We start from the raw sequence: 25,720 nt of genomic DNA, 5'->3' as shown, positions 1-25,720 counted from the left end.
TAATTAATTCCATGGCGTATCGAGGCGAACCTTCATTCCTCCCAGAGCCCCAACCGGAAGTGGGAGTGTATCTTCATTACTTACTGTGCCAGTGCAGCCTTGCGTTATCATTTAGTGCAGCTAACGTTTTTCGATCACATTTATTTGTACTTAAACCACAAAAAAAAACTTCGTTCATGATCAATATTTAGCCAATAAGCCATCTAACCAAGGTAAATCGAAATCAGCATCCCTTGGAGAATAGCTCGTGATGCTGCACAGCGCGAGACAGCTGATTAAAAGTGCTGGGTGACAAACACAAACCCGGTAAAACATCCGACCGACCGACGTTGTTAACAGTTACAGCAGTACATAGCGCAATGAAGCTATGCGATTCATCGGCTGGGTCTCAGTTGATCTCAAACCGGACCCGTTACCCAGCCGTAATAAGTTGCTCAAACTGCTAGTAAACAGTGGGGATTTATTTTGGGAGTCGTGCAGTGTCTGCCCGTGCATTCCAGAACTGTGAGGGAGGTGATGGTTCTGGCATTTGAAATTCATCATCTGAAAACCTAAGGTCTTCTTCTTCCCTGCGTTCGAGTTTCATCTGGACTCCTGTAATTTTTTTTTGTATTTCTGGAAATCAAAGGTACGTTTGCAGTCAAAGTTCTTTAGCTGTCGTGTTGCAGTTTTCGCCAGCGCTTTAGCGATGTTTTTGTTTACCGAGCAAGTTGTAGTTTATCGCAGACCAAGGCGGCGCGTAATTCACAACTGTAAAAGTTATAAGTTATAACGATAAAATCTGAATTCCATACGTAATTGTGACGAGTTTTCTGTTTTCGTGTCGGCAAACGAGTTCTTAGTTTGTTGAACAATTTTGTAAATAAAAATTGGTCTACGTGCAGCCGAATTTCAGAAATTCAGGACTTCGGATTTTGAATCCAGATTGTTTAACAATATTTCAGTTGGTTTTCATTAGACTTCTTCTCAGCATTTGAACTCCTTTGCTACCTTTGTGTTAGTGTGATTGCGAACTACAATTTATTTTTTGGCTATTAAGTTAAGAACTTAACATATTAGCGATAAGTAAGTTAGCTGTAAGTAAGTGAAAACACTGTTCAGTTTCATTGCAGTTTTTTAACTGTTAACACTAGCTGACTAGCAGTATCTTATGCAGTTTTGAGCCTTGACTTGCGAGTTGTGAGTTTTATATATTTTTTTATCTCGAATCCTGAACACATTCCGGCAGGATTTTTATTGCTAATGCGATGCTTATCCGATCCCTGAAAAAGTGCCTAGACCGTTTTTCCTACACTTGCGCGAAAAACAGTCTATCTCGAGCATTTGTTGTACATTTCGCATCTTTCCCCTCCTCGCCCGTAGCTTCAGACGCTGAAGGAGACACACTGTCTCATAGGTAATGTATCAAGAGAGAAAAGCAGAAAGTACTCGCATACATTATGTATGCGAGTACTTTCTGCTTTTCTCTCTTTCCGTTATGTTTTGGAATTATTAAGTATTATTAAGTGTGGATGATGTACAATGCGCATGCGTTATTTTAATAGACATTTACAGATGGACAGACAACGGGAAGCGGATATCACATCCAATTTGGAACATCTCTGCCTGCTGGACATCGACAAAAAGCCCTTGGTACACCGCATGACTGGCATCGTCTGCACCCTTGGTATGTAAATCTGCATTTTGCATTTATTTATGATTTACAGCACACTGCATGAGGGTATTTACGTCTTATCGCATGCTGTCGTGTTACATAAGCGATAAGCCAGAGGAAACAAATTACTGAGTCCATAATTATTCTCATATTGTGTTGCTGCATAATACTGTATCGGAGCAAACCGATTTAACTTGTGTTTTAATGAAATTAATTTATGTAAAATGGTTTACAGGACCAGCATGTCGCAGTGTGGAGATTTTGAGGGAGATGATTGCGGCCGGAATGAATATTGCTCGGTTAAATTTCTCCCACGGAACCCACGAGGTAATTTTTCTGTTGAAATTATTAGCTGTTTCGCCGGTTTGCTGTATTTTGTACGATTTGGACTCATTGATTGTTGTTTGTCATTTAATTGTTTTGGTACAGTTTCTGCAGTTGGTTGAGTTGATGAAAACTAGATCGGAAAATAATTTAAAAATCGATATTACCTTATCGATTATGAATTAACCAACTCGTTTATTCATGCAGTTTTCCAAAAGTTTTGTTGAAGTAAATTTAAGTTTTGAGTTATTTTCCATTGTAGTTGCCCATATCGCCTGGAGTTTGTAATGAGTGCTGTAATGCTGTAATGAATGGTTTCAACATTGTGAAACGTTGTTTTGAGCTGTTTTATGATTTTTAGTACCACGGTGAATCAATCAAGCTAGTGCGGGAAGCACACCAGACCAGCAGTCTTGATTATGCCTCGGTGGCCATCGCGTTGGATACCAAAGGTCCGGAAATCCGTACGGGAATTCTGGCTGGAGATGCCAATAAGGACGTGGTGTTGAAGAACGGGCAGAAGGTGGTGTTGACGGTGGATGATGCGCAAAAGTCCAACTGCACCAGCGAGCTGATCTATGTCGACTACAAAAATCTGGTCAAAGTTCTGAAAATCGGCAGCAAGATCTTCATTGACGATGGTCTCTTGTGCCTGACCGTGGAGAAAATCGGTAAGCTTTTCTTATTTAGATTTCAGATGGTGCTATACTTTTTACGTAAGTTTGCGCGGTTATTCTTCTAAGTATCTGATGCGATGATAATTATGATGCTACTCGTAATGGATCGTAGTAAAGTGGAAGAAAACCTCACTGAAGAACCGAGAGAACTTCGCTAACATATCGCTTTTGCCGACCTAGCGATCTTTAAATTTCTTTATTTTGAAATTTTGAAGTACCTGTATTAATCTCATGATATGCCTGAAAAAATTAGAGCACTATGGGCGCAACACTGTCTAGATTCCGGAATTATGCCGGTTTTTTTATCGTAGAGGGCGACAACATTTACTGTCACACGGAAAACGGCGGAAAATTAGGCAGTCACAAGGGGGTCAATCTGCCTGGGACACCCGTTGATTTGCCAGCTGTTTCCGAGCGCGATAAGCTTGATATACGATTTGCCGTGGAGAAGGGAGTAAGTGGGCTCAACTATGAACTAGTAGTCCGTACCATTATAATGGTTTATACACCGTGTTTGTGCAGTAAGACTGTAAGAGGGCATATTGTGCATCGTTTCTGTTGTAATCGAGACATTTGTGTGTAGACTCGATTTTCGAGTACAGTATTTCGGCAGACATAAATTTTTTTATATGGATATATTTTTTTTTTATATGGATATTTTCGTTCTTTTCGGAATTTTGATACTGGTGTAAGTACTAGCCTGTTTTTAACTAACAGCGCTTTGATTTTCTAGTTGGATATGATTTTCGCATCGTTTATCCGTGATGCTGAAGGTGTTCGAGAGATCCGAAAAATTCTCGGCGAAGATGGCAAACATATCAAAATTATCTCCAAGATCGAAAATCATCAAGGATTAGTCAAGTGCGTTTATAAGTATTTTAACAGCTTCAGCGGAATTGTAAATGGGATATCAAATGTTATTTCTTGCGCAGTTTGGATGAAATTTTAAAAGAAAGTGATGGATTAATGGTGGCGCGCGGTGACATGGGTATCGAAATTCCACCGGAAAAAGTCTTTCTGGCTCAGAAAATGATGATTGGCCGAGCTAACAAAGCCGGGAAGCCGATTATTTGCGCCACTCAGGTTTGAATTATCAATTGTTTTATTCCGAAAATAGCTGAACAGGGTATAGTGAACAGTTTTAAGGACACATGAACTCATGAAGAAAGTCCTATCTTATGCTAAATTATTGTAGATGTTGGAGAGTATGGTGGACAAACCCCGGCCGACTCGTGCCGAAGTTAGCGATGTAGCCAATGCTGTGTTGGACGGAGCCGATTGTGTTATGCTGTCGGGTGAAACCGCCAAGGGAGCCTATCCTCTTGAAGCTGTCAAGATGATGCATTCAGTAAGAATACCTGTAATTTATGAATGCATTTTGCTTATTTGTTATTGAATTCAAAGAGATGGACATGTTCTGATATTTTTATGACATCAATGTGCGTAAATTTATACTGCCGTACAAAAAAATTACTTGCATCGTACTGTAAGTGACTACGGCTTCAGCTGTTAGCGTTATTAACCGTTATAAGTAATGGTGAAGGATTACCGCTCGATTTCCCCGCTATCGCCGTTGGACTACGTTACGTACAGTTGTGGTAAGATACAGTCCACCTGTTCCGCTTAACGTAGTGTATATCTTCAGATCAGCTTGGAAGCTGAATCGGCCATCTTCCATGCCCGCTTTTTTGAGGAGATTCGCCGCACGTTAGCGGTGCCGGCATCTATAACCGTGACAACTGCCGTGGCTGCTGTTGAAGCATCCATGCGCTGCGGCGCGACAGCTATCATTACACTCACCACTTCCGGAGCGTAAGTCCAGTAAACCCTGTTGCAAGAACTGGAAATCGGGTATTTCGCAAAAAGTGTTTAATGAAATTTGGAATGTAATTGTGATGCGTTCAGTTTGAGCTGTATCTAGTCCTACCTTCATAGTTTGAATCTGAAGATTTCATTTGAAAACTTTAAATTCGGATAGCCGCTATCGTCACTGCATAAATGCGGCAGTGCCAAATGTGTGATATCGTAGAGTGATGGCAGGATCCAATACCAATATAAAATTTGGTTAAAATGTTGGATTGGCGATCGTTATTAAATACATCATCAGTACATTAGTGTTTTTTTCAACTTTGTTGCTGTTTTCTCATGATAATTCTGTTGACAAAAGGCCTGCTTGTAATACTGGCGGATTTATTGCTTTATACCACTCTGCCGCTTGTATCGCCGACGAATTTCCTTCGTTTAAAATTTTTAAATTGGGGCAGCCGCTATCGTCATTGCAAAATTGCGTGATATCGTAGAGCTGTATTTTTCCTACATAAATTAATGTTGCTGATCATGGTTTATACAACCTTATTAATAGTACTTCCCTTACGCCGGTTGTTTCGAAGTGCTGTATGTGCGCTGTATGGCATTGTTTTTTTTTAACTTTGCAGTTTTCTGTGGGTGACTTTCTCGACAGATAACCTGCTTGTAATATTGGCGATTCTGTTGTTTACAGATCTGCTGCTTGTATCGCCGCATACCGACCGCGATGCCCGATTATTGCCATTAGCCGCTTCGAAGGAGTCGCACGCTATCTCCACCTCTACCGGGGCATTTTCCCTCTTTATTACAAACGTAAGCTCTAATTCTACTCACTATCATCATCTTGAAAAAAAATAAATTAAAAAATAATGTAAAGTTCTCGAGAAAAGAAAAATAAATAAAAAATATTAGAAGGTTTTTGAGAAAGTAAATTATGCAGTTTTTGAGGACATCTTGTCTTTTTTTGCAGCCGAACGCATCCCTGACTGGTCGCAGGATGTGGATGCCCGCATTAACGCCGGTATGCGCGTGGGCTTTAAGCGCGGCGTCATCAAGGCCGGTGATCCCGTGGTCATTGTCACCGGATGGCACCAGGGCTCAGGATTCACCAACACGATGCGGGTCCTCTTGGCGCCGGAAAGGGTCGACTAAAACGGCGACATGTTTAGCTTCTGCTGTGGAATTTCTCACTCTGGGAGAACGGTTATGGGATTACTTTTGACACGCTGCTTGTGTGATTTTCTGGTTGTGTTTCTGCCCGTTAGTGGTATAGTATTCGTATTTAATATATTCTAATATGCAGTTGTTGAGTTCCCGTTTTGCTTGTGAGTCAGTTGTGACCGTTGTACTTCCTGTTTGGTTGTCGTGAGAGCTGCAGTTCGTTGTCCGTTGGTTATCAATTTGTTAGCGTTACCTGTTTGTCACCGTTACAGTTGATGCTCAGTTAATAATTTTTAATTCATAGATAAAAATTTAATAGTGACTTTTAATTTGTTTTGAAGCAGATAGAAGTACGGTAAGTTCTTACGTAAAGGTTTATCTGCCGGATTGTCATTGGTTCTTATTGTTCTGCACGCGGAGATTTTCTTTTCTCCTTAAAATCGATAAGCAAAACGATTAAATGGGTGCTTAAATATTATGAGGTTTGTCTTGTGGAGGCTAAATAAAGAAATGGATCCTCGAGGGTCTTTACCATTATAATGCGTCTTCAAAGTGGAACTGGGCGTTTTAGGCGCAGGGCACACCTAGTCCCCCCTCACCAACATATAACAATAACAACATCAGAATGCTTTACCGTAAAATATTATGGCATTAGGTGCGTCCGGTTTTATCACCGCGTAAATCGGGAGTCCCGATTCGGGACTACTCACTACTTGCCGGTGACACTACGTAGTACCTAGGGACCTAGTACGTACCATCTTCGACCTTTTCAACTTTCCCAGATATGTTGATTTTTGGTATTGGGATACTATATTTTTATTGTAAAGAAGCATTGTACATTTTTTAGATTTTTTTAGTACAGATAATTTTGTACACTAAGCCGCTGTTCAGTTTACCAGTACAATAATTTTTACTTTGCATCGAAGCGTTTAATAGCTAGGTGAGCACAATTGCCCAAGTCTACTCGTACTCGTATAAAACTGATGAAAAGAGAAAAACCAACTACACACAATTACAGCAAGCCTTCAGTCAAGAAACTTTTTATTTACTTCAGTTATCAGTAAAGAAACCTTTACAATTTATTTTGGGAATACAGTAAGCAATTTTGAATGCATTCGCTATTTCGAAAAAAAAACACGCTGTTTCCGTTTCAATTTCCAGAAGTGTGCAGTTTTAAATGGAAAATTGAGTGGTAATGGAAGGCCCAACACTGTCCCAATTCATGCACCCGGCCTGCTTCGCTTTGCGTTATAGGTAAACCCCGCCCCCTTGCTCATTAAGTATGCGCGTTCAACGGGCTCATTTTTCCACAGCGCCGCAGTGCAGCTCAACGCCCGAACCGCGAACACACGTACCGTCCGCCACCGGTCTGCACCAGAAACTTGCCGAGGTTTACAAAACCGTTTACTTAACGCCATTTTTTGACGTAACTTTACCAGTTGGCCAGCGTTTTTTGCGTTTGTAATTTTGTTGCACGGACATTTTTGGCTGTTAATCTGGAAGAATCCTGTACACGATGGATAAACGCATCGAGCTGGAGCGCCGGGGACGCGATCCCACAAAGGTACGCGTGATTATGTAATGTTTCCGTTAGGTACGAGTATTGACATGCCTGTGGTCTATGGACATGAAAGAGCGATGGCTCAGAGATGTCACACGTGAACCTGTCCTGGCTCGCATGACAGCATGCTGTATCTGCAGGGTTTGTGCGAAATTAGCACACCGTAAATTAATGGTTTTTCGCCTTCAGAAATCATGTGCAGATTATGTGTTTGCAGACTAAATACCTGATTCTTCCTCTGACAGGTTGTGTTGGCTTTCTAAAAATTTATAATGTATTTATTAGATAAAAAATATCATAATTAACAATTTATAAACAAAAATGTTGGCAAAATACGAAATTACATCGGTCAGAAGTTCAAAACAGTTTACAATTTTAGAAGCACTCGCATTCTAAATTGAGCTTTTTTCCATTGCTTTTACAGTTTTACTTTTGGCTTCTGCCGTTTTGCAATGGAAGTGCATAGTTTTGTACGCGTACTTAAAATTAATTGCCTTCAAAATTACGCATTCTGCTACGCGTGGTTTTAGCATCTGGACGAAAAATTAATTATATCGAAATTTCAGATACTACATAATTTAGTCCGTAACACGTAATTAATTGCAAATAAACGTTTAATATTTACAATTAAAACAGCTTTTGGATATTAAAATCTTCACTAGAAAATAACTAAAATAAGTATAATAATTATAATAAGTAATGAAAATATAATAATAGTAAAAACTAAAAAGCCTAACATGCAAAAAATTCTCGAAAGCTGAGGAACCGAATTCTCGATGTTTGCGGTAGAAAAACACTTTCTGATAAGTATCGATGTACGAGCGGCGTCGAGCGCGTAAAACAAAAATTAGTTCCAGGCTTCCAGCCTAACATTTTTGAATTTTTCGTGGCTTTTCTTTCCGCTTTGAGTACGGCATTCGTGTGTGGCGTACCGTGTACGTAGCACTAGCGCATGCTAGTTTTGTACATACCTACTCCGTTCTAATTATTCCTAGATGGAATTATCTAGGAACAAATATCAATAAAATTGACCGATAAAATTTGCAGGTCAAAGAGCTGACATTGGACAATTCACGGTTGGAAGCACATGAACATGGTATCTCGGAGAAGCTGGGACAGTTCGTTAATCTGGAGGCACTGCGGATGATCAATGTCGGACTGTCCACCCTCAAGGGCTTCCCCGCGCTGCCCCAGCTGAGAAAGGTAAAAATTTAAAAAATGCACAATATCAAAATTAATGTTTTCCTGAAAAATCGGCTGTGCAGAGTTTACTTGAATAAAATAATAAAATTTGTATTTATTCGATTTGTTTTTAGCGAAATGCAGATAACTAACCGCTGTCAGAAAATTTTTCGTTAAAATTATATTGCATTAAAATACCTGCTAATAATTGCGGCTGGACATTTTTAGGAACAGTAACTTATTCATTACCATTAGACTTACGAAAATATTGAAAATTTTGACGCCAAAACCATAATTGTGCTTGATACTTCACTCTCACGAAATACGGAATCTGATAATGTGGAACGGTATCCGTGACGTGTAATGAACGGAAGTGGTACGGCATAGCCCGCCGCATAGGGTAGAGTAGTGGCGGTCGAACAGTGCAATATGACTGTGTACACAGTCATTTGCACTGTTCGACCGTGTAGCGATTTAATTGTCTTGGAATAAAGACGTAGCGATTTATAAATCTATAGATAAGAAATTGGTCTCAATTAATGAAAGACAAGACGTACCTTTCACTCAGGTGCTCAAAACGCACATCGCATTCCCGTATTATTTCCGAATTTAAACATTGAAATAAAAACATACTTGTATTAACAACTTTCTCCTTTTCTAATAAACAATTTCTTCCGATCTCCTTTAACAAAACGTGCTCCAGATACGATACGTATTCGACCACACACTGGCACACAGTGGTCGAATACGTATCGTATCTGGAGTACCACGCATTAACAATGCTCTTCTGGGAACTGTTTTTTTGTTATGCGGTAATTTTCCATCGTTTTTATGTATTTTAGTTAATATGTGTGCTGGTCCTTTCGATCGGCTAGCTGATTGTATGGCACATGTTTTTGCAGTCCATGTGACATGTTTTGATGGTTTTTCAGCTGGATATCAGCGATAATAGGTTATCGGGCGGTTTGAACTACATTTCGGATTCCTGTCCCAAATTAGAGAGCCTGAATATGGGTGGAAATCGGATAAAGGATATTGAAACACTGGAACCTCTGGTAAGAAGAGATACGGAAGTATTTGTGCATTAAGGCGGTGAAATTCGTTTTCTGCACCTTTGTTACCGCCGTTTATACCCCCTGAAGCCTAGATTGTACAGAAGAATATTTTTTTTATTTGCTCCCCGTGCGAACGCACACGAGAACATTAAAAGTGTCTTAACTCTTAGTCTTAAGTCTTAACTACCGTGATCAAGATGTGTACCAGCGGTTGCAACTTGCAGCTATTGTAACTACGTACTTGGTTGGCTGTTGCCGGTATGTAAAATTAATGAAGAAGTTAACAATAGGAATCGAAGACGTAGAGTAGTGAATATTATCTCTCTCTGATCTGTCATCAATCAGCTGTTTCCACATTTAGTACTGCAGTTGGAAAATAATCGTGGATTGAAATTGAATCATGGTATTTTTGAGCATACTTTTTAATGCGTATAACGGGTGTCATTGCAGAAGAAATTAGCGGAGCTGCGGCACATTGACATGTTCAACTGTGACATTGTGGCCATTGAGAATTACCGTGACAAAGTCTTCCAAGCCCTTCCCCAGATCACCGATCTCGACTCGTTTGACCGTTCCGGCAAAGAGGTATTCGACTCCGAAGAGGAGAACGAAGAGGAAGAGTACGACGCCAATGGAGATCCCATTGGGGGGTCGGATCACGACAGCTTCGACGATGATGACCAGGAGAATCAGGATGAGGACGATGATGATGATGAGGAAAATGAGGGAGACGAAGAATCTTCCGGTAAGCACACACGGCGAAAACTATTGCTACAGCTAAAATGCTGCAGTTGTATTTTATATAAAAAATTTGTGGTCCTTGCCGAAGGTTTACATACACTGGCTATACATCTACGAATATACACGCGAATCTTTTGAGTGTGGTTTATGTGACAAGAAGCGAGTAATTGTAGATTGGTGGCTGTTACATGTTAATGCCATCCTTGAGTTCGTGCGAATGTAATAGAATTAGGCATTGTAATTATAACTGCATCATAATTTTTGTTAATTGAAGCCGTTGTTTTTCGTTAACAGATGAGGACGGAGATGAGCAAGGCGACGAGGATGAGGAGGAACCAGAAGTGAGGACTAAACTATCAATAAAATTTTTTAATAACATCAATATTTCCATTGAAACGATATTAATCTTCTGTTTAATTTTTCAGGTGGACGCCAACGGCCTCGTACAACCGCCACGCCATCCTAATGAGAGCTACGAAGAAGACGACGACGATGAAGATGGCGACATTGAAAATGAAGAGAATGAGGGTGACGACGATGACGATGATGACGAAGAAAATGAGGAGAGCAGCATAGAAAACGAAGAACAAAATGGTAAAAACTGGAGTTGCAAACGTTGGAAAATGAAAATAAATACTGGTTTAATCTAATTCCATCGTGAATCAAGGGTAATCGTATGCATTGTTAAAAATTATTTCAGTTATTGTGCGTAACAAAATCAAAACATTGTTTTATTTCGATTAAAAAGTAAATATGATGAGAACAAATAAAGGGAAACAAAAAAAGAAAATAGATCGAAAGTATTTCGGATAATTTTAAATAATTTAATGTACCCGTACGTGGATTTTTTTGGTTTTGCAAATCCGTAAACGTGCCTAAAATTTTCTCATTGCAGATGAGGGTCACCGTGGAACGAAGCGTCCCCACTCTGACGATGAGGAAAATGCGGAGGAAGTGTAAAAAGTGCATTGTAAATGGAAATCTATTAGTCTTGCGTTAGCGTTAATGACGAGCTGGGGATCTGCACAGTTGTTAGATATCTGACTACGCGGAATGTGTGTTGAGAAGTGGAAAGGGTTTTGTTGCCAAAAATCGCATCTGATCGGTATTTTCTTTGTTTGTTTATTGTTACTCTCTTATTGCGTCTTGTTGTTGCGCGTGCTGTATGCGGCGATTGCAATGGCTTTTACAATCACGACCTTTGAAATCTTTAATTTTGTTCATGGCTTCCAAGAAAACTGAAAATATGTGGTGAAGATTTTGTTAAAATAATGGTTCTTTTACTTTGTATTGCATTGCCTAAAAAGGTCTGATTGTATGTACAATATAAATGCCTTGAAAGGATGGCGCTGATAAAACAAGAATTATTCTGAAAATGCTGTCAGCGAAAATCGGAATGGCATATTGAACTTCATAATTTTCAGTTCATTGAAGAAATATCGAAACACTTGTTTTTTTTTTTACTATGTAGTTCAAAGACCAAAACAAGGGACATATTGTAGAAATACACCGAACACACGTAGTCGACTTTGAATTTCTTGGACCAGAACATCGAAATAAAAGCTCTAATAGCGTTTACCGCGGAATTAAGTATCTTTTTCAGCCTGTTCTTCAGCTGAAACAGTTTTTTTTTCAGTTTTCGTTCTTCTTTCAAAGACAGTAAAAGCGATTTCACATTCACTGCCAAACACTGCATTAACATATAGCATATATTCATAACAATTTGCATAAATCACAGTATCTTTTCCCGAGCGAGTAAAGAGCATATTTATAAACAAAACCCTTCTAAATCTCTGTGTGCACCCTAGCAGAGTCTTGCTGGCGAGATTTCAGAAGATTTGCAATGTAGAATTCCCCGGCTTTGTAGGAGGAGCGCACTAACGGACCGCTGGCCACGTACGCGAATCCCATCTCTTTCCCAACTTTCTCCCAATGGGCAAACTTTTCGGGAGTCACGTATTCCACTACCTAAGAAGGAAGAAAACAGGTTAAGTTCTGTTAAGGAAGAAGGTAAAAAAAGTCAACGAAATGCCGAATATACTGTAACTGTGATGTAATCCGGAAGTCTATGGGAGCGCAGTTTGTATTCGTACGCAGCTCATAGTTTCATACCATTGTTAAACCATGCACATCTTTGAACACCGATATTTCGTTTACTATTCAAACAGAAAAACAGCTTTTTTCTTTCGAAAAATATTCAGAAATTTTCAAGGAAAACAAGTTGTCTACTAGTACTCTACGTATATTAGCGTTAACTGCACTGGAAATTTGCTGTGGCTTCAACTTTTGGAATTCTATAACGAGACCCTACAGCACTGCACTACGATTTCATATCTAAAACTAGTAAAAACAAATCAACAAGCGCGCCTGCGGCACTTTTACTGCAAGAGTCGCACGAGCAACAAAGTCCAGAGATAAAACTAAATTTGCGTTAAAAATCGCACCATTCCGAGTAAAAAATAAATAAAACCAAAGTGATGAAACATCAAGATTTTTTCAAACCTTCAGATGTCGCTTGGTGGGTTGCATGTATTGGCCTAATGTGACGCAGTCCACGTTGGCATCCCGGAGATCTACCCAAATCCAAAAAATCAACACAAAACGGGACAAAACGCAGCGACAATGGATACCAACACCACAGTCACACTGTCGTGCAAGAAATTTAATAAATACTCCGTTAACTAGGCAGTTAATCGAACAGTGTTATGAACGTAAAGTATAAAAGTAATACACTCGCACCGTATAAAGGCGAGTTTCAGTGAAACTGGACTAATTTTACCTTTTAAGGTTTGCTGTACTTGATCATCGGTCTCGCCGTGTCCCAGCATAATCGAGCTTTTCGTAATCAATGACGGCTTGGTGCGTTTAGCATGTCGCAACACCTCTAACGACTGCTGATATCCCGCTCTAGGATCCCGCACGTGCCTATAGCATGCAAACATTTTGCACTGCTCGCTTGCTCAATAATACGAGTACAATCACACCGCACGAGTACCTCTGCAATGCTTCCACCGTTTCCACATTATGCGCATACACCTCCAGACCGGAAACCGCCACCGTGGCCACACCCTTCAGATCCCCCCGGAAGTCGCCGGTTAGGCACTCTACTAATAGCGTTGGTTTCCTGAAAACAGAGTTTTGCTTAAAAAAACCATTCCAGGTTGGAACCCGAGGATTTTTGTGCCATAATTACGGATACCAGAGCTCTTGCAGGCTGCTTAAGATCCAGATACTACAAAAATTATATAAAGTATTCCTCACTACATTATACATACACCTGCATTAAAATAAAGCAACATTATACGCAAAGCTGGCCACTGAGGCATTCTGTTGGGTGATTCTGTCTTGCTGTTTCCCACCCTTCTAAAATTAATCGTACTACGCCTACTACGCCAGATTTGCAAACCAGGTCACGTAAACCTACAGTGCCATCATCGAGAAATCGCAGTGCACTGGCGCGTATCAGGGCAACCGCGTTCGTTGGGCTAACTGTAAGCAGTGGCGAAAATCACGATAACAAGGAAAACAATAATTCTATAGTTTTAATTTTAACTGAACTTTTTGCTTTTCTGTCGCCACCAGCAAACATGTTTCACAGTATTTTTTCCGCCCGGAAACTTAATTGAAATGCAGTTGCACAGTCCAATTATTTTTTGCACTATACCTATATTACCTGGATTTGATCTCGGCAATAGTCTGCGCCAAATGACTGGCTCCACCATCAGGTAGATCTGGGCAAAATAGAAGACAAACACATCGTAGGTACAACGGAAACCTGATAGTGATAGTTTTCGTGGTTTCCGCAGTTACCGTCACGATCCACCGTTGTCAGTACAACATAATCCAGCCCCCAGGAAGACAAGGCTTTAGCCGTATTCACGGGCTCATTGGGATCCGGAGGCGGGGGATTGCGGGCGGTCTTCACCGAACAAAATCGGCATCCGCGCGTACACGTGTCGCCCAAAAGCTGCAAAAATATCAATACGATTACTTACTTAAGAAAATACTTACTTACGAAAGGAAAATCACGCTGACATTACATCCAATACTTGTACACGAATTTCAATTTCAATATCGTACTATCAATCGACACTTCAGTTTACATACAGTAACGCTGTGATGACTGAATTTCGACTTTACCTTTACAGAAGGACAGCACAAATCAAGAAGCATTAAAATAAATTCTATATAAATCGGGGAAAAAATATTAACCATCAATCTTCGTCACCGTGAATCTAAATAATCGCAAGTGTTTGGTATGGCATTATCGGTAACACGTGCTCATGTAGAGCAAGCACTGCCACTCCACTGCGCTACATCTCTGGATTGAACGAAGCAGCTTTGCGTAGAAATCCGCAGCACATACCATAATCGTCGCCGTCGCTGTTCCCTCTTTTCCGCCCCAGCATTCCCCGATATTTGGACATCGGGCTTCCTCGCAGACCTGGACAAAATTTTTTCAAATTCATTAATTACTGCTCATAACAACAAGATGGCCAATACGATTACGCACCGTGTGCAGATTCAGTTCGCGGAGTGAGTCTTTTAATCGGTTGAAATTCTTCCCCACAGGAATTTCTCGCTTTAACCACGGCGGCAGCCTCAGTCTGCGTTAGACAAAATAGGCATTAAAAAATTCACGAGAATACAGCCAAGACCGGAGAAGCACCGTTCTGGTTCGGAGGGATCCCGTTTCAGTTTGCCAGCGTACTGCTGCGAAGACACTTCGCCCGAGATAAAATCACCCAGACTGGGTCCGTTGGCGATTTCTTTCTTCTTCTCGGCGAGAGACGTGACACAACGAGATGCGACTTTCTGTATAGAACAGTGAACATTTTTTCGTACGCAATAAGAAATATAAACACGAAAAATTAAAGGTGATTAAAATTTAAAATATTAATATAAAGAGTGATGAAATCAGAAATCACCAAACGAGCACCACCAATACTTACGGAGCAGCATTTTTCCAAAGCGCAATTCCGCTGCGCCGATAGGCTGCAGGCTGAAATCCCCTTCAGCATGATCTTTTTATCAATAGATACAATTTGATGCAGCTGGGAACTTTAATAAGTGATCCAAATTCAAACCCAAAAAAGACTACTACTGACAAAATGGGATCAAGCGGAAGACATCCGATTTTGGATGTCTGAAACACTGCAACAGGCAAATTTTTACGGAAGGAACAAATCCACAATCCACATGATCGCCTCAGGAGGCGATTACCACTCTATCAGCTGTTCCATTCCAGGAGTGTAATCTCCAGTCGGTTTCGAATGGAATCGTGATCGTCGAATCCGTTTCACACTGTGGTGTGCTTTTTGGAATACACGTTGTATATTGTTTCTCGTAAAGTGAATTACAATTCACAGCAAAAACTTTGTTTTATGAAACACGAAACTTATTAAGCTTATTAAAGTTTTTTAAACTTAAATGTAATCTTTTCACTGTTTAAAAGCTAGGCAGCAGTTTCCGGTCTTAGGAAGCGATTGTGCCATTATGGTACCCGTGTCCGTAACTTCCGGTGCAACTGGAAATGCCAATACAGCACGCACTATGCACTAGCACTGGTGGATCGTTAAAAAACCGTCGACACGTCATGTCCGGTTCCTTGAGGAGGCAACTCAGGCAAGACATTTTTTATCGAGAGGATTTCTTGCAGTCCTGTTTTTCTGTTTTTGATGTGTGAACTTGAATTGTGATCAAATGATTTTCTTAACTTTTTAGGTATGAGACTGTGTAACAGCATCATTTCGGGTTGATCTACAGTTGTATTGCTGCAGTTGTTAGTTTTGTATAAACACTGGACTGATTTTGCATCACGGATACATTCCAAACAGCAGTGATCACGAAAATTTGATTCCACGCATGTTTTCAATTTGATCCTTTTGGACCGCGCTGGAGGAAGATTTTTTATTTGAAGCGTATGTTTGGACTGATTTGGGCCGTCAGTTTTGGCGCTTTGTGAATCAGTAACATACAATTTTCGTTTCGGTTTCTTGCAGTGTAGTTCGTTTGCGGAAATTGAAATTATGGATTTCAAGTCATGGTTATCACAGTGGAACGTCTGCAGGGTTTATGTTTTTCTTTCTTGCTATCTTCTCGCCGTATCCGCCGTGGAACTCACCTTCGAACTACAGGATCGTGATACGCAGTGCTTTTTTGAAGATATTAAGAAAGGCGAACAGAGCACAGTGGAATTTCAGGTGAAATGTTTACACCGGAAACTATTCAAAACAAACTAGTGCTGATGAAATGAAAAAAGTTTTGCTCTCCAAGAGTTTCTGCATAGAAAAAATTTAGATAATGCTTTTTCAAATTTTCGAACTGTTGAACTATGCAATAGTTGGCAGGATTTTGAGATACTTTTGAAGGCGATACCGCCACTGCACTACACTTCTGCGCGCTGTTGATAGTCAACGACTCACAGTGGCTTTTAATCGCGAAAATAATGTGAGTGAATTGATTAATGTGTATAATATTCTGAATTTCGCTGTAGGTTGTTACCGGCGGCCACTACGATATCGACTGCACCATAACCGATCCGAATCATAAAGAACTGTACAAAGGCGTCAAGAAAGAGTACGATTCGCATCAATTTACGGCGGAAGTGGATGGCCCCCATCAAGTGTGCTTCGGCAACGAGTTCAGCACCTTCTCGCACAAACTGGTGTACATGGACTGGTATGTGGGCGATGAGCATCCCTTCCGCAATCCCATGAAAAAGGATACCGTTCTCACACAGGTGAGCATTTCTGGCAGATTGTCTTTGGTACTTATTGTTGGCAGAAATTACAGAAACCTGTGTGGTTAGTTGGAAGATTTGGCTGAGTTAATTCGCAGCATTATACTGAGTTACAATATATTCATTTGAAGTTTTGAACCATATTTTTCCCTACCAAAATTAATACCAATTCACGCTGGTGCTTGACACTGCTTGTTGAATAATGGGTAAGAAGGTAGTGTAATGGCAATATACTTTTCTGAATTCATCGTTATTACATTGTGTATTGCTGAAATCTGTGCAATATACCGCGTTTTGCGATAATTGTGATTTTTATGAATGATAATTTTTTTTGTTTTTGTAGTGTATTAATTTGTTAATTATGTGTTTTGTTATGTTATATTAATTATGTATGTTATGTTTGTTATGTTAATTATGTGTTTTGTTAATTGTGTGTTGATTTTTTGAAATTTAATTTTGACGGTTTCTACAGCAGTATTGTACGATGTTTTGATTTCTTTTCAGCTGGAAACATCGGCTGAAGTCATCCAAAATAATCTCCGCGACGTGGAAGATGCCCTCACTCATCGCCGACTACGGGAAGCCCAGGACCGGAAGTTCGCTGAGGACCTGAACGAATCGACCAACTGGTGGTCCGTAGGACAGTCTCTTTTCATGGTATTTGTTGGACTGGGCCAAATCTGGGTACTCAGGAGTTTTTTTACGGATAAAACCCGCACTCACGCTTAGAACAGTCAGTTTTTTCTCGTTGTGTACGTGGTCGAAGATCTGTGGTATTTTCCGTTGTATTTGCCATTTTACGAAGAAAGGATGTTTTCCCGGGTGTGCTTGCGTTTTTAGAGCGATTTTTGAATTAATGATTTAATTTAAATACATATTAATTCGTTTTACTGCTGAAAGTTGGAACGTTCGTATCCAGATAAAAAGAAAGCTTTGGGTGAAATTCGAAGCATTAAGCGATAAAATTTGAAGACTTCTGAACATCCGTAGATTTTTGCGTTTCGTAACAGCCGTTTACGTGATCACAAGTGTAGTGTGTCGGCGCAGTATCGAAAAATTGCTGTTTAATCGTAACGTTTTCAGTCAGTTGCAGTTCGAAACCGAAATTTTTCCACATTCGAAGTGGGCACCCGATTTTTAGTTTTGTGTAGTGTTTTTTTTTCAGTTTTGTAGTATCATGATGCTGAAAGGCAATGGAGACGATCGACTCATCGTCAGACGTGCGGCAAAAACAGATTCATACCGCTAACAAAACAAATGATGTTGATTTCGGCAGTAATTATGCTGCCGGTCGTCGACTTTGACGGTGTATCATCTTCTATCTTCTTCAAGGTTTGTTGTGCTGATTCTTTGCACCACTTCATACTGTGCAGTTCTTTGTCGTCCGGACAAGGGCAGAACTGAAAAATGTGCGGTTTAATCGAGCAGTTCGCTTTAAAATTTTCCATTGTGACTGATAGCGGTTTTCGATTGCCTTTATTTAATAAATAATATTTTTGTGGCATATTTTTACGAATGGAGCGTAGTAAGTGAAACGTTAAGAGTAACGCTCTTGTGTCAGGTTGTTCGCGGTATATTGCGGTACTTGTACGAATTATATAGTGTGAAGGTCACCGGTGAAAAGTCGTCATTAGAATTAAAGAAACTGAAGTGTGTAAGAATTTTTAAATACGTCGACCGACATTTTTCAGTGAGCTGGTTAACATTCAGTTTCCCACAAGTGCCACAAACATTGAGCATTTCTTTTCATTTTGTGAAGTGAAAGTTTTGCGGCATGACAGTGAATTAATCTATCATGAAACTGTGAAATAGGTCGGTGCGCAGAGCTGTGATCCAGATTGTACTCATCAAAAAAAGCAACGTTCAGCGGCGGTGCGTTCGCATCATTTTACTCTATATTTCAGAGATTCTAAGACCGGCGATGGCATCGTAATTACTGTCTAAGCAACGGTATCGTCACACTTCATTTCTTGCGGACTCATCTTCGTTGGCAGAAGCTGCCCATTAATGCTAATAGACATTATCATAATTTTTATTTGCTGTGGCAAAGTGAACCTTTGTATTGCGTTGTAAAACCGCCGGTCAGTAATATACTTGCCGGTATTTACAGTATTTTTCAACCTTTTGGATTACTACATCCTGTAATTTTTTATTTTATTTTTGGTATTATTTTCAACTAAAAAATGTCATGATCATCCTCGGTCCGATGAGTGACCTTAGGCAGCGCTAACCAGCGCGGCGGAAATCTAATTAAGTATGTTACTGTGAAACAGTGATAGCCTCGGCCCTGGGAAACCGCAAGTATTTGTTCCTACACGGGAAATTGTTGTTGGATATACTCTCGAATACGATTGCCGGCAATCCTTCATTTTTTTTACATTACCATGCTGCCAAGGAATTTCCTGTGGATCTCCCTAACCTCTGTGATAGGTCAGTCACCAATCTCCGTTAATTGAAAAAATTATTTGTACTGCCTTCTCCAAGGTTTACAGAAGTTTATACTCGTTGAAAAAAATATCCATGAGAACAATATACTTATATGTACGTTTATAAAGTGCATTCACATAACACTTTTAAAATAAATGAAATCTGAAAGATTATTAAAGAAAATGGTTCGTTAGCCACAGAAAAAAGAATTAGAAATTAATCGGTTAACCATAATGCTCTATAATTTTATCATGATTCCCTCGTTCGAGATGGTAAATGAGGGACTAGAACGCCATCGCACTACGGAACATTGTATTTCCAGATTAATAGCAGAAAGTAGGCAAATTATTCAAAGCGCTTAATAATAAAAAGAAACTGATAATATTTGTACAGTTTTTGGTTGCTGTGGTATGGCTGTCGCTCGAACGTATGTGGGTGCCAAATAAATTTATGATAAATCTTGGCAGTAATTAGTTTTGTTAAATGTTACTGGGATTGCGTCATATTTAATCAACGGCAATGCGGCTCATGACGCCAATGCATGGGACATTATATGCTTATATTTATATAGTATGCAATACACGGACATCGTATAAAATACATCTACAAAATTGTGTTTATATTTCAAGACAAAGTTATGCCTGAATTTTCAGTGATCGCCTTCTTGACTGATCTATCGTCAGCGCAGGATGACACCGACGACGAAGCGGCCTACGCACCGCGACGTACAACTCCCCGAAAGAAAGCACCAGCCACGACAACGACAACCGTCGCTCCAAAGGTCACCACTGAAGAAGTGTATGTTGGTGTGACCACGCGGAAATCTGCGAAAGCGACGACAACGAGCGGCGGTACAGAGCTGATCTCGGAGACATCTGAGGAGGAAACCGCTTCGGTGCCGAAAGCCACTACAGCGGCTGCAGCGACCACGAAAACCCGGCAACGGAAGACGACAGCGGCGGTCGTTGTGACGACCGAAGAGGAAGTGGAGGACGAGGACACCACGATAGTGGCGACTACCACAAAACAGTAAGAAAAACTCGATATCGAACGTCGCATTTCTTAAAGCATTTATACTTATTGGTTTCTGATAAGGCACCACGTGAGCACTCTTCTTTGTAAATTTTTAGGCCGGCGAAGCCGAAAGCAGCAGCAACAACTACAGCGCCCAGGTGCAGTGACCTTTTTAAATATTTGCGTAATTTTTTTATGACAAACAGTACAGGGTAGTTTAGACTTTCATGCGAGTTTCATGATGATGACGTTTGATTGAGTTTAACATTTTTCGACGCTGGCAAGAATCTCAAAGGCCTGATGAGCAGAGCCAAACTGACAGACATTTATTTAATTATGGCGCGTGTCCAGAAAGCGACATATACCAACAGGAAATTAATTCTGTTAACACACACGTTGAAATAATATTCCAGTAAAAATTCCAAAGGCCAGATGACGTTCGCGGATATGTTGAAGATGTTTGCCGCAGCAAGGTAGAGAGTGGTTGAAGTGTGTGGCAAATGGTTGCATGGCATGAGTAGACTACATATTATTTGCGTGTAAATGCATGTTTGCATGAAACTACGTGGGACTGAGAAAACCAGTATGCACGATGGGTTTGCGTGATCAGTCGTGATACTGTCTGGTATTTGGCAAGTGATTTAAAGCACGGATGTAAGTAATAATTTCGTCCTGTTGGCAGCGCGAAGGACGATACCGATGAAGGTGAAGGCGATTACCGTCCGCAAGCCACCACTGTGAAAGCTACACCAAAGGTCACCGTGGCCGTAACCAAAGCGACAACCGCGGTGGCTGCAGGGAAGGAGTTGATCGCCGAGACGTCCAACGAAGAAAACGCTGATCCGAAGGCGTCAACGGCTAAGCCGAAGGTCACCAAACCACCCACAACCAAACGGGCGGAATCGACGGATGAGGACTACGGAGCGCTGCCCAGTAAAACGACCAAGGCGGCGAGTCAGAATCAGGAGCTGATTGCGGAGTCATCGGAGGAAGAGGTAGCTTCCGTGACGAAATCGACGAAACTGCCGACGACGTTGGCGGCGTTGGTCACGAAAGCCCGGCAGCGAATGACGACAGTAGCACCGGTGGTTACAACGGAAGAAGAAGAGGATGAGGACACGACTGCTGAAGCACCCACAAAAAAACCGTGAGAAAAATACTGAAATATATATGATGATTTTAAACGGGTTACGGTGGTTAAAAAATATTTGAACTTTTGTAGGTCGGCAATATCAACAAAAGCCGGTACGACCAAAGCAGCCAGGTAATAATCAGTATTGTGATTTAATTCCGTTTGCCGTTCTTCTACGATCTTCACGGATTAGAAACTTTACATCGGCAAACACATGGATTTATAGTGTGCTCAGCGTACGAGAAATTAAACTAGCGGCAAAAAAATTAATCGTAAATGCGGTAGTTGTGTTTAACAAAAAATATATCCAATACATGTATTCCAGTAAAACCTCCAAAGGCCAAATAGCAGCCGGGGATTTTTTCAAGAAACTGGTCGCTTCTCTGAGGTACAGGTTGCGAGTGAACCGAGTGCACCGCCAGAGTGGCATTGAGTGAAGAGAAATTTGATCAATGCATGCTGCATGACAAATTGACAATGCGGGGAATTAAGCATGACGAGAGATTGCATGATGATTTATTTCGTCGTTCGATGGGGAATATTTTCGAATAAATCAATTTAAACACGGATATAACCATTTTACTTTGCAGCGCGAATGATGATACTGCTGACACCGACGAGGATCAAGGCGATTACCTCCCACAAACAACGACGAAAAAGGCCACATCAAAGGTCAGTGTTGCTGTTACGAAAGCGACTACATCGGCTGCTGAAGGAAAAGAGCTGATCGCGGAAACCTCACAAGAGGAGAATGCGTATCCTAAGGCGTCGACGAAGAAACCGGCACCAACCACCACCAAAGCCAAAACGACAACGCCGGCTCCAAGGTGACCTTCCGTGCATAACTTTAATTAACATCCCTACTTGCTAGTGGCGTGGTTAATTGATTTATTGAAATATTGTTGAACCTATCTTTTTTTTACTTGTTACGAATTCAATATTTCAATATTCAATATTCAAAATTTGTTTTATTATTATCAGTCTTTTTTTATGCTGTGACCTTTATTTTTTTCCCTTAATAAATGCTGCATTATTACTATTTGGTTTATGACGTTGTAGCTCGCGAGAAGTGCTTCCTGATACCGATGAAGAGGTCGACCACCAGCCGCAAAATCGACAACCGCGGCGCCCACACGCCGCCGCAGTCGTGTCCGGCCCACCCAACCGGAGACCACCGAAGCGCCGGAAGAAGCAGCCTACAACAAACCCACACCGACGACACGCAAACCCGCTCCGGCATACGGGGACGAAGAGACCACCAGGCCAGCACCCACCACCCGCAAGGCCGCCAAGGCGTACGGCGAGGACGCCGACACCAAATCCGTAGCGGAGACCGGCAGACGGAAGAAGACCGAAGTCAGCGCCACCCTCGTATTCAGCGTCAACCAGTATGCCAGCGCCGGGGTCACGGCAGCGGGCAGCGCCGCGGCCGGAACCGATACCGGTGTTAATTCCGCCACTAATAGTGTCACTACCGGTACCGGCGGGGCGGGACAAAGTACGGGTGTGAAGCAGGTGCGAGTACTGGTGCGCACCGCCACGGATGACGAGATCGCCAAGGCCCGCACCATCCCCGCGACCACGCCCATTCAGGTGGCCGCTGACTGTCAGACCTTCACCATTCAGGGCGCGACGCAGGCTATTGTCAGCGGAGGCGGGGAGAACACCAAGTGTAAGGGAGCCCTGGCGCCGATGAAGGAAGCGTTTGCGATGAATGTCGGCGCGCTGGATGCCCGCATTGCCGATAATTTGGCCGGGAATGCCAGTGAGACTGCCGCGAATTTCGGAGTGGGCGCGTGTTTTCCCAATGCGGTGGAGCTGATCGTTGATGGAGCGTTTGTGTCCATTCAGTGTAAGTTTGATAATTGTATAGGTAATAGTAGTTAATTAATTAAAGTGGTTAATTAACTAATTTTCTTTTGGTTTTCCCGAATTTATGAATTCAGCAAATTTATCAGATGCAAAAGAAATAAAAGTGGATATATTATGATACGGTATATAAAACAGAAAAACTAGACTGTGCAAAATATATGGTAGATATGAATGAATAAATACAACGAAGTGAATTCTGAATTTTTGTGATTGTTTACAGCTAATGATGCGGAGATGGGCGTGACCAACTACCAAGACACACTGACGTTGGAAGAACTGGGCAAACGCAATTCCAAGTCGTTCGTCGCGCGGTTGTTCCGTCTGTTATCCTCCGGCATCGATGTGGATGTCCAAGCTTTGGCCGTTACCAACAGGAGCCGTCCCAGCGATCTTTCCTCCGGGAACAGTATGATCCAGGTGAACATTCCCACCAACAAGGCCTCTTCATCGCATGTCCTTCTACTGGTGCACAGTGGACAAAATGGTACGTTTTGTAGAATAGGCACGTCACTCTGGGTCAGAAATGAATAATAATTAATCAGCCAGTCATTTAAATTTGAATAATAAATTTGAATTTCATTGTTTTTCTTTTATTTCTTAAATTTTAATTCGTTTATTTATTTTACCGTACTTCGAATTTTGATTCACTGTGCATGTTAAGTATTTTAATTTCTTATCCAGTGGAATACTTTATAGGAGAACGACACATTAAGAAATAGGATAAAAGCTACTCTAGGTGCTTATCGAAAAACGGGAATTTGTTCACAGGTCAGTGCGGGACATCCTTTTACATCTCGGAGGAAGAATCTACCTTCGGAACAGGTGACCAAACCTCCAGCGGCGGCAGTCAAACTTCACAGGGCAAACCATCTGGTGTGGAGATTGCCGGTAGTACTGGCTCCGAAGAATCCAGCTCCGGTTCCGTGAGCGGTGGCCGCACCACCAAAAAACGCGGCGCGGCGGATAGCGGCGACACTTCGCGGACCAAAGCCAGAAAACCGGCGGGTGGCGATTCTGACACCGCCGAAGGCAGTGAAGGCACCTCCCGGACCAAGAAACCGGCTTCCTCGGGCGGCGGTTCCGACAGCGGTGAAGCCAGCGACGGCACATCCCGGACCAAAGGAAAGACGCCTAAGCCCACCGCTTCTAGTGGCGGGGACAATGGCGACGGCAGTTCCAAGACGAAGGGCAAGACTCCCGGAGGCGGGAGCGGGAATGGACAGGGCGGCGCGGGTGACCTCGACGACAACAACGGCGATGAAAACGACGTGACAACCACCACTGCTGGCTCGGCCTCGGGAGTTGGCGATGATCGCACGCACCGTAAGACCACCATGCCGTCGGGATCGGATCAAGACCAGAGCGGTAGCGATCAGTCGTCCATTGTGACAAGCGCTTCCGTCACAACAACCGGCGCATCGGCTGGATCCAGTATCGACAATTCGGGAGCGTCGGCCGGCGGATCCACTACGGTTAGCGGCACGACCGTAGCTCCGGCACCCACCGGGGCGTCGGCCGGTGGGGCTGTCAACGCCGGCTCGGTCAATGCCGGGTCCATTCCTAACGGCGCTGTCGCACCTGGACCCGTCCCGGCCGGACAACCGGCGGTGAAGGATAGCGGGGCAGTTGGTCCGGCGCCGGCAGCCGCCAGCGGGTATGGCGGTGGGGAGCCGGCGTATGGGGGCGGGGCCATGGGTGGCGGGTACGGAGGCGGTGGGGGTGGATATGGGGGTGGCGGTTACGGAGGCGGGGGTTACGGCGGCGGACCGGGATTTGGGGGTGGGTTTTATGGCGGAGGATTCGGATACGAAGGGTTCCCAGGATACGGGTAAGCGTTCGAAAACATTTTCGGCCTTTAAAAGTCTGCATGTTTTTATAAATGCGCATCCGTAAAATGGAATTTAATCGTGTTTGTTTTCTTTGCAGAATGGGACTTTATGGCTGGCTTAGTCCGCAATCGATGTTCTGGGGCGGTCTCAATGGATTATTTGGATTCAATGGAGCCAATAGTTACAAATAGCCTGAAATAGGACACCTGTTTGCACAAGCACAACTGCAATCAGATTTTTATTTTCTGTTTAACGTGCTCGATTTTCCTTAATGTCTGATTGTACCAAATTGGTTCAAGAATTGAGAATTATGGAAAGCATAATAAATACTCGTGCATATGCGAGAATCCATCGTACTTGATTTTTACTATAGCGCACAAGTTTACAATAATATCATACTTTATCTCATATCTGAGTATGTTACAGTTAGCGAAAAAACAAAAACATTAGTCACAAATTAAATCAATCATTTTAAAGAGTTGATTAAAATTATTAGAGCGTCTTGTTCCGGTGAAATTATAACGGGACGTAGTTGCCCTCAGT

General features: G+C 42.0%; 6 protein-coding genes across 13 annotated transcripts; 5 read left to right on the top strand and 1 right to left on the bottom strand.

The window, feature by feature from the left end:
• The first annotated feature begins 467 nt into the window (after positions 1 to 467).
• Positions 468 to 5,944, top strand: LOC129585136 (pyruvate kinase PKM-like). 3 transcript variants are annotated; one of them, XM_055477712.1, is made up of 11 exons: positions 468 to 628; positions 1,555 to 1,666; positions 1,890 to 1,981; positions 2,340 to 2,649; positions 2,967 to 3,109; positions 3,389 to 3,516; positions 3,588 to 3,738; positions 3,851 to 4,003; positions 4,301 to 4,467; positions 5,156 to 5,274; positions 5,432 to 5,944. In XM_055477712.1, the coding sequence occupies exons 2-11, from the start codon at positions 1,555 to 1,557 to the stop codon at positions 5,611 to 5,613; spliced, it is 1,557 nt and encodes a 518-aa protein (XP_055333687.1). In that variant the 5' UTR covers positions 468 to 628; the 3' UTR covers positions 5,614 to 5,944. The 3 variants fall into 3 exon arrangements, with proteins under 3 accessions (XP_055333687.1, XP_055333688.1, XP_055333686.1); XM_055477713.1 differs by having other exon boundaries at positions 471 to 628; positions 1,545 to 1,666; XM_055477711.1 differs by lacking the exon at positions 468 to 628 and adding an exon at positions 1,193 to 1,396 and having other exon boundaries at positions 1,545 to 1,666.
• Positions 5,945 to 6,953: 1,009 nt separating this feature from the next.
• Positions 6,954 to 11,537, top strand: LOC129585223 (acidic leucine-rich nuclear phosphoprotein 32 family member B-like). 2 transcript variants are annotated; one of them, XM_055477829.1, is made up of 7 exons: positions 6,954 to 7,186; positions 8,231 to 8,386; positions 9,298 to 9,420; positions 9,871 to 10,165; positions 10,456 to 10,502; positions 10,587 to 10,755; positions 11,057 to 11,537. In XM_055477829.1, exons 1-7 carry the CDS (start codon positions 7,139 to 7,141, stop codon positions 11,119 to 11,121), a joined length of 903 nt encoding a protein of 300 aa, XP_055333804.1. In that variant the 5' UTR covers positions 6,954 to 7,138; the 3' UTR covers positions 11,122 to 11,537. The 2 variants fall into 2 exon arrangements, with proteins under 2 accessions (XP_055333804.1, XP_055333805.1); XM_055477830.1 differs by lacking the exon at positions 6,954 to 7,186 and adding an exon at positions 7,349 to 7,428.
• A 94-nt stretch (positions 11,538 to 11,631) lies between these two features.
• On the bottom strand, positions 11,632 to 15,328 carry LOC129585205 (lipoyl synthase, mitochondrial-like). Its single transcript, XM_055477801.1, has 10 exons — positions 15,114 to 15,328; positions 14,831 to 14,976; positions 14,675 to 14,768; positions 14,528 to 14,605; positions 13,972 to 14,128; positions 13,835 to 13,892; positions 13,157 to 13,285; positions 12,941 to 13,086; positions 12,664 to 12,734; positions 11,632 to 12,129 (listed from the first exon to the last, which is right to left on the bottom strand). The coding sequence occupies exons 1-10, from the start codon at positions 15,180 to 15,182 to the stop codon at positions 11,947 to 11,949; spliced, it is 1,131 nt and encodes a 376-aa protein (XP_055333776.1). The 5' UTR covers positions 15,183 to 15,328; the 3' UTR covers positions 11,632 to 11,946.
• Positions 15,329 to 15,754: 426 nt separating this feature from the next.
• On the top strand, positions 15,755 to 17,839 carry LOC129585246 (transmembrane emp24 domain-containing protein 7-like). Of its 2 annotated transcripts, none has more exons than XM_055477861.1 (4): positions 15,755 to 16,082; positions 16,169 to 16,364; positions 16,658 to 16,903; positions 17,408 to 17,839. In XM_055477861.1, exons 2-4 carry the CDS (start codon positions 16,191 to 16,193, stop codon positions 17,630 to 17,632), a joined length of 645 nt encoding a protein of 214 aa, XP_055333836.1. In that variant the 5' UTR covers positions 15,755 to 16,082; positions 16,169 to 16,190; the 3' UTR covers positions 17,633 to 17,839. The 2 variants fall into 2 exon arrangements, with proteins under 2 accessions (XP_055333836.1, XP_055333835.1); XM_055477860.1 differs by having other exon boundaries at positions 15,756 to 16,082; positions 16,164 to 16,364.
• Positions 17,840 to 17,983: 144 nt separating this feature from the next.
• Positions 17,984 to 22,810, top strand: LOC129585244 (nucleolar protein dao-5-like). Of its 4 annotated transcripts, XM_055477856.1 has the most exons (10): positions 17,984 to 18,235; positions 18,808 to 19,333; positions 19,984 to 20,359; positions 20,461 to 20,502; positions 20,758 to 20,817; positions 21,027 to 21,491; positions 21,567 to 21,608; positions 21,802 to 21,864; positions 22,067 to 22,303; positions 22,536 to 22,810. In XM_055477856.1, the coding sequence occupies exons 2-10, from the start codon at positions 19,288 to 19,290 to the stop codon at positions 22,801 to 22,803; spliced, it is 1,599 nt and encodes a 532-aa protein (XP_055333831.1). In that variant the 5' UTR covers positions 17,984 to 18,235; positions 18,808 to 19,287; the 3' UTR covers positions 22,804 to 22,810. The 4 variants fall into 4 exon arrangements, with proteins under 4 accessions (XP_055333831.1, XP_055333830.1, XP_055333832.1 ...); XM_055477855.1 differs by having other exon boundaries at positions 17,984 to 19,333; XM_055477857.1 differs by lacking the exon at positions 20,758 to 20,817 and having other exon boundaries at positions 17,984 to 19,333.
• Positions 22,810 to 25,514, top strand: LOC129585245 (uncharacterized transmembrane protein DDB_G0289901-like). The gene is made up of 4 exons (XM_055477859.1): positions 22,810 to 23,328; positions 23,569 to 23,832; positions 24,117 to 25,176; positions 25,275 to 25,514. Exons 1-4 carry the CDS (start codon positions 23,169 to 23,171, stop codon positions 25,366 to 25,368), a joined length of 1,578 nt encoding a protein of 525 aa, XP_055333834.1. The 5' UTR covers positions 22,810 to 23,168; the 3' UTR covers positions 25,369 to 25,514.
• The last annotated feature ends 206 nt before the right edge of the window (positions 25,515 to 25,720 follow it).

Source organism: Paramacrobiotus metropolitanus, unplaced genomic scaffold (genome assembly GCF_019649055.1).
Source record: "Paramacrobiotus metropolitanus isolate TYO unplaced genomic scaffold, Prichtersi_v1.0 Parri_scaffold0000016, whole genome shotgun sequence".
In the NCBI taxonomy this organism is placed as follows: domain Eukaryota; kingdom Metazoa; phylum Tardigrada; class Eutardigrada; order Parachela; family Macrobiotidae; genus Paramacrobiotus; species Paramacrobiotus metropolitanus.
This window is presented reverse-complemented; position numbering and strand designations above follow the sequence as displayed.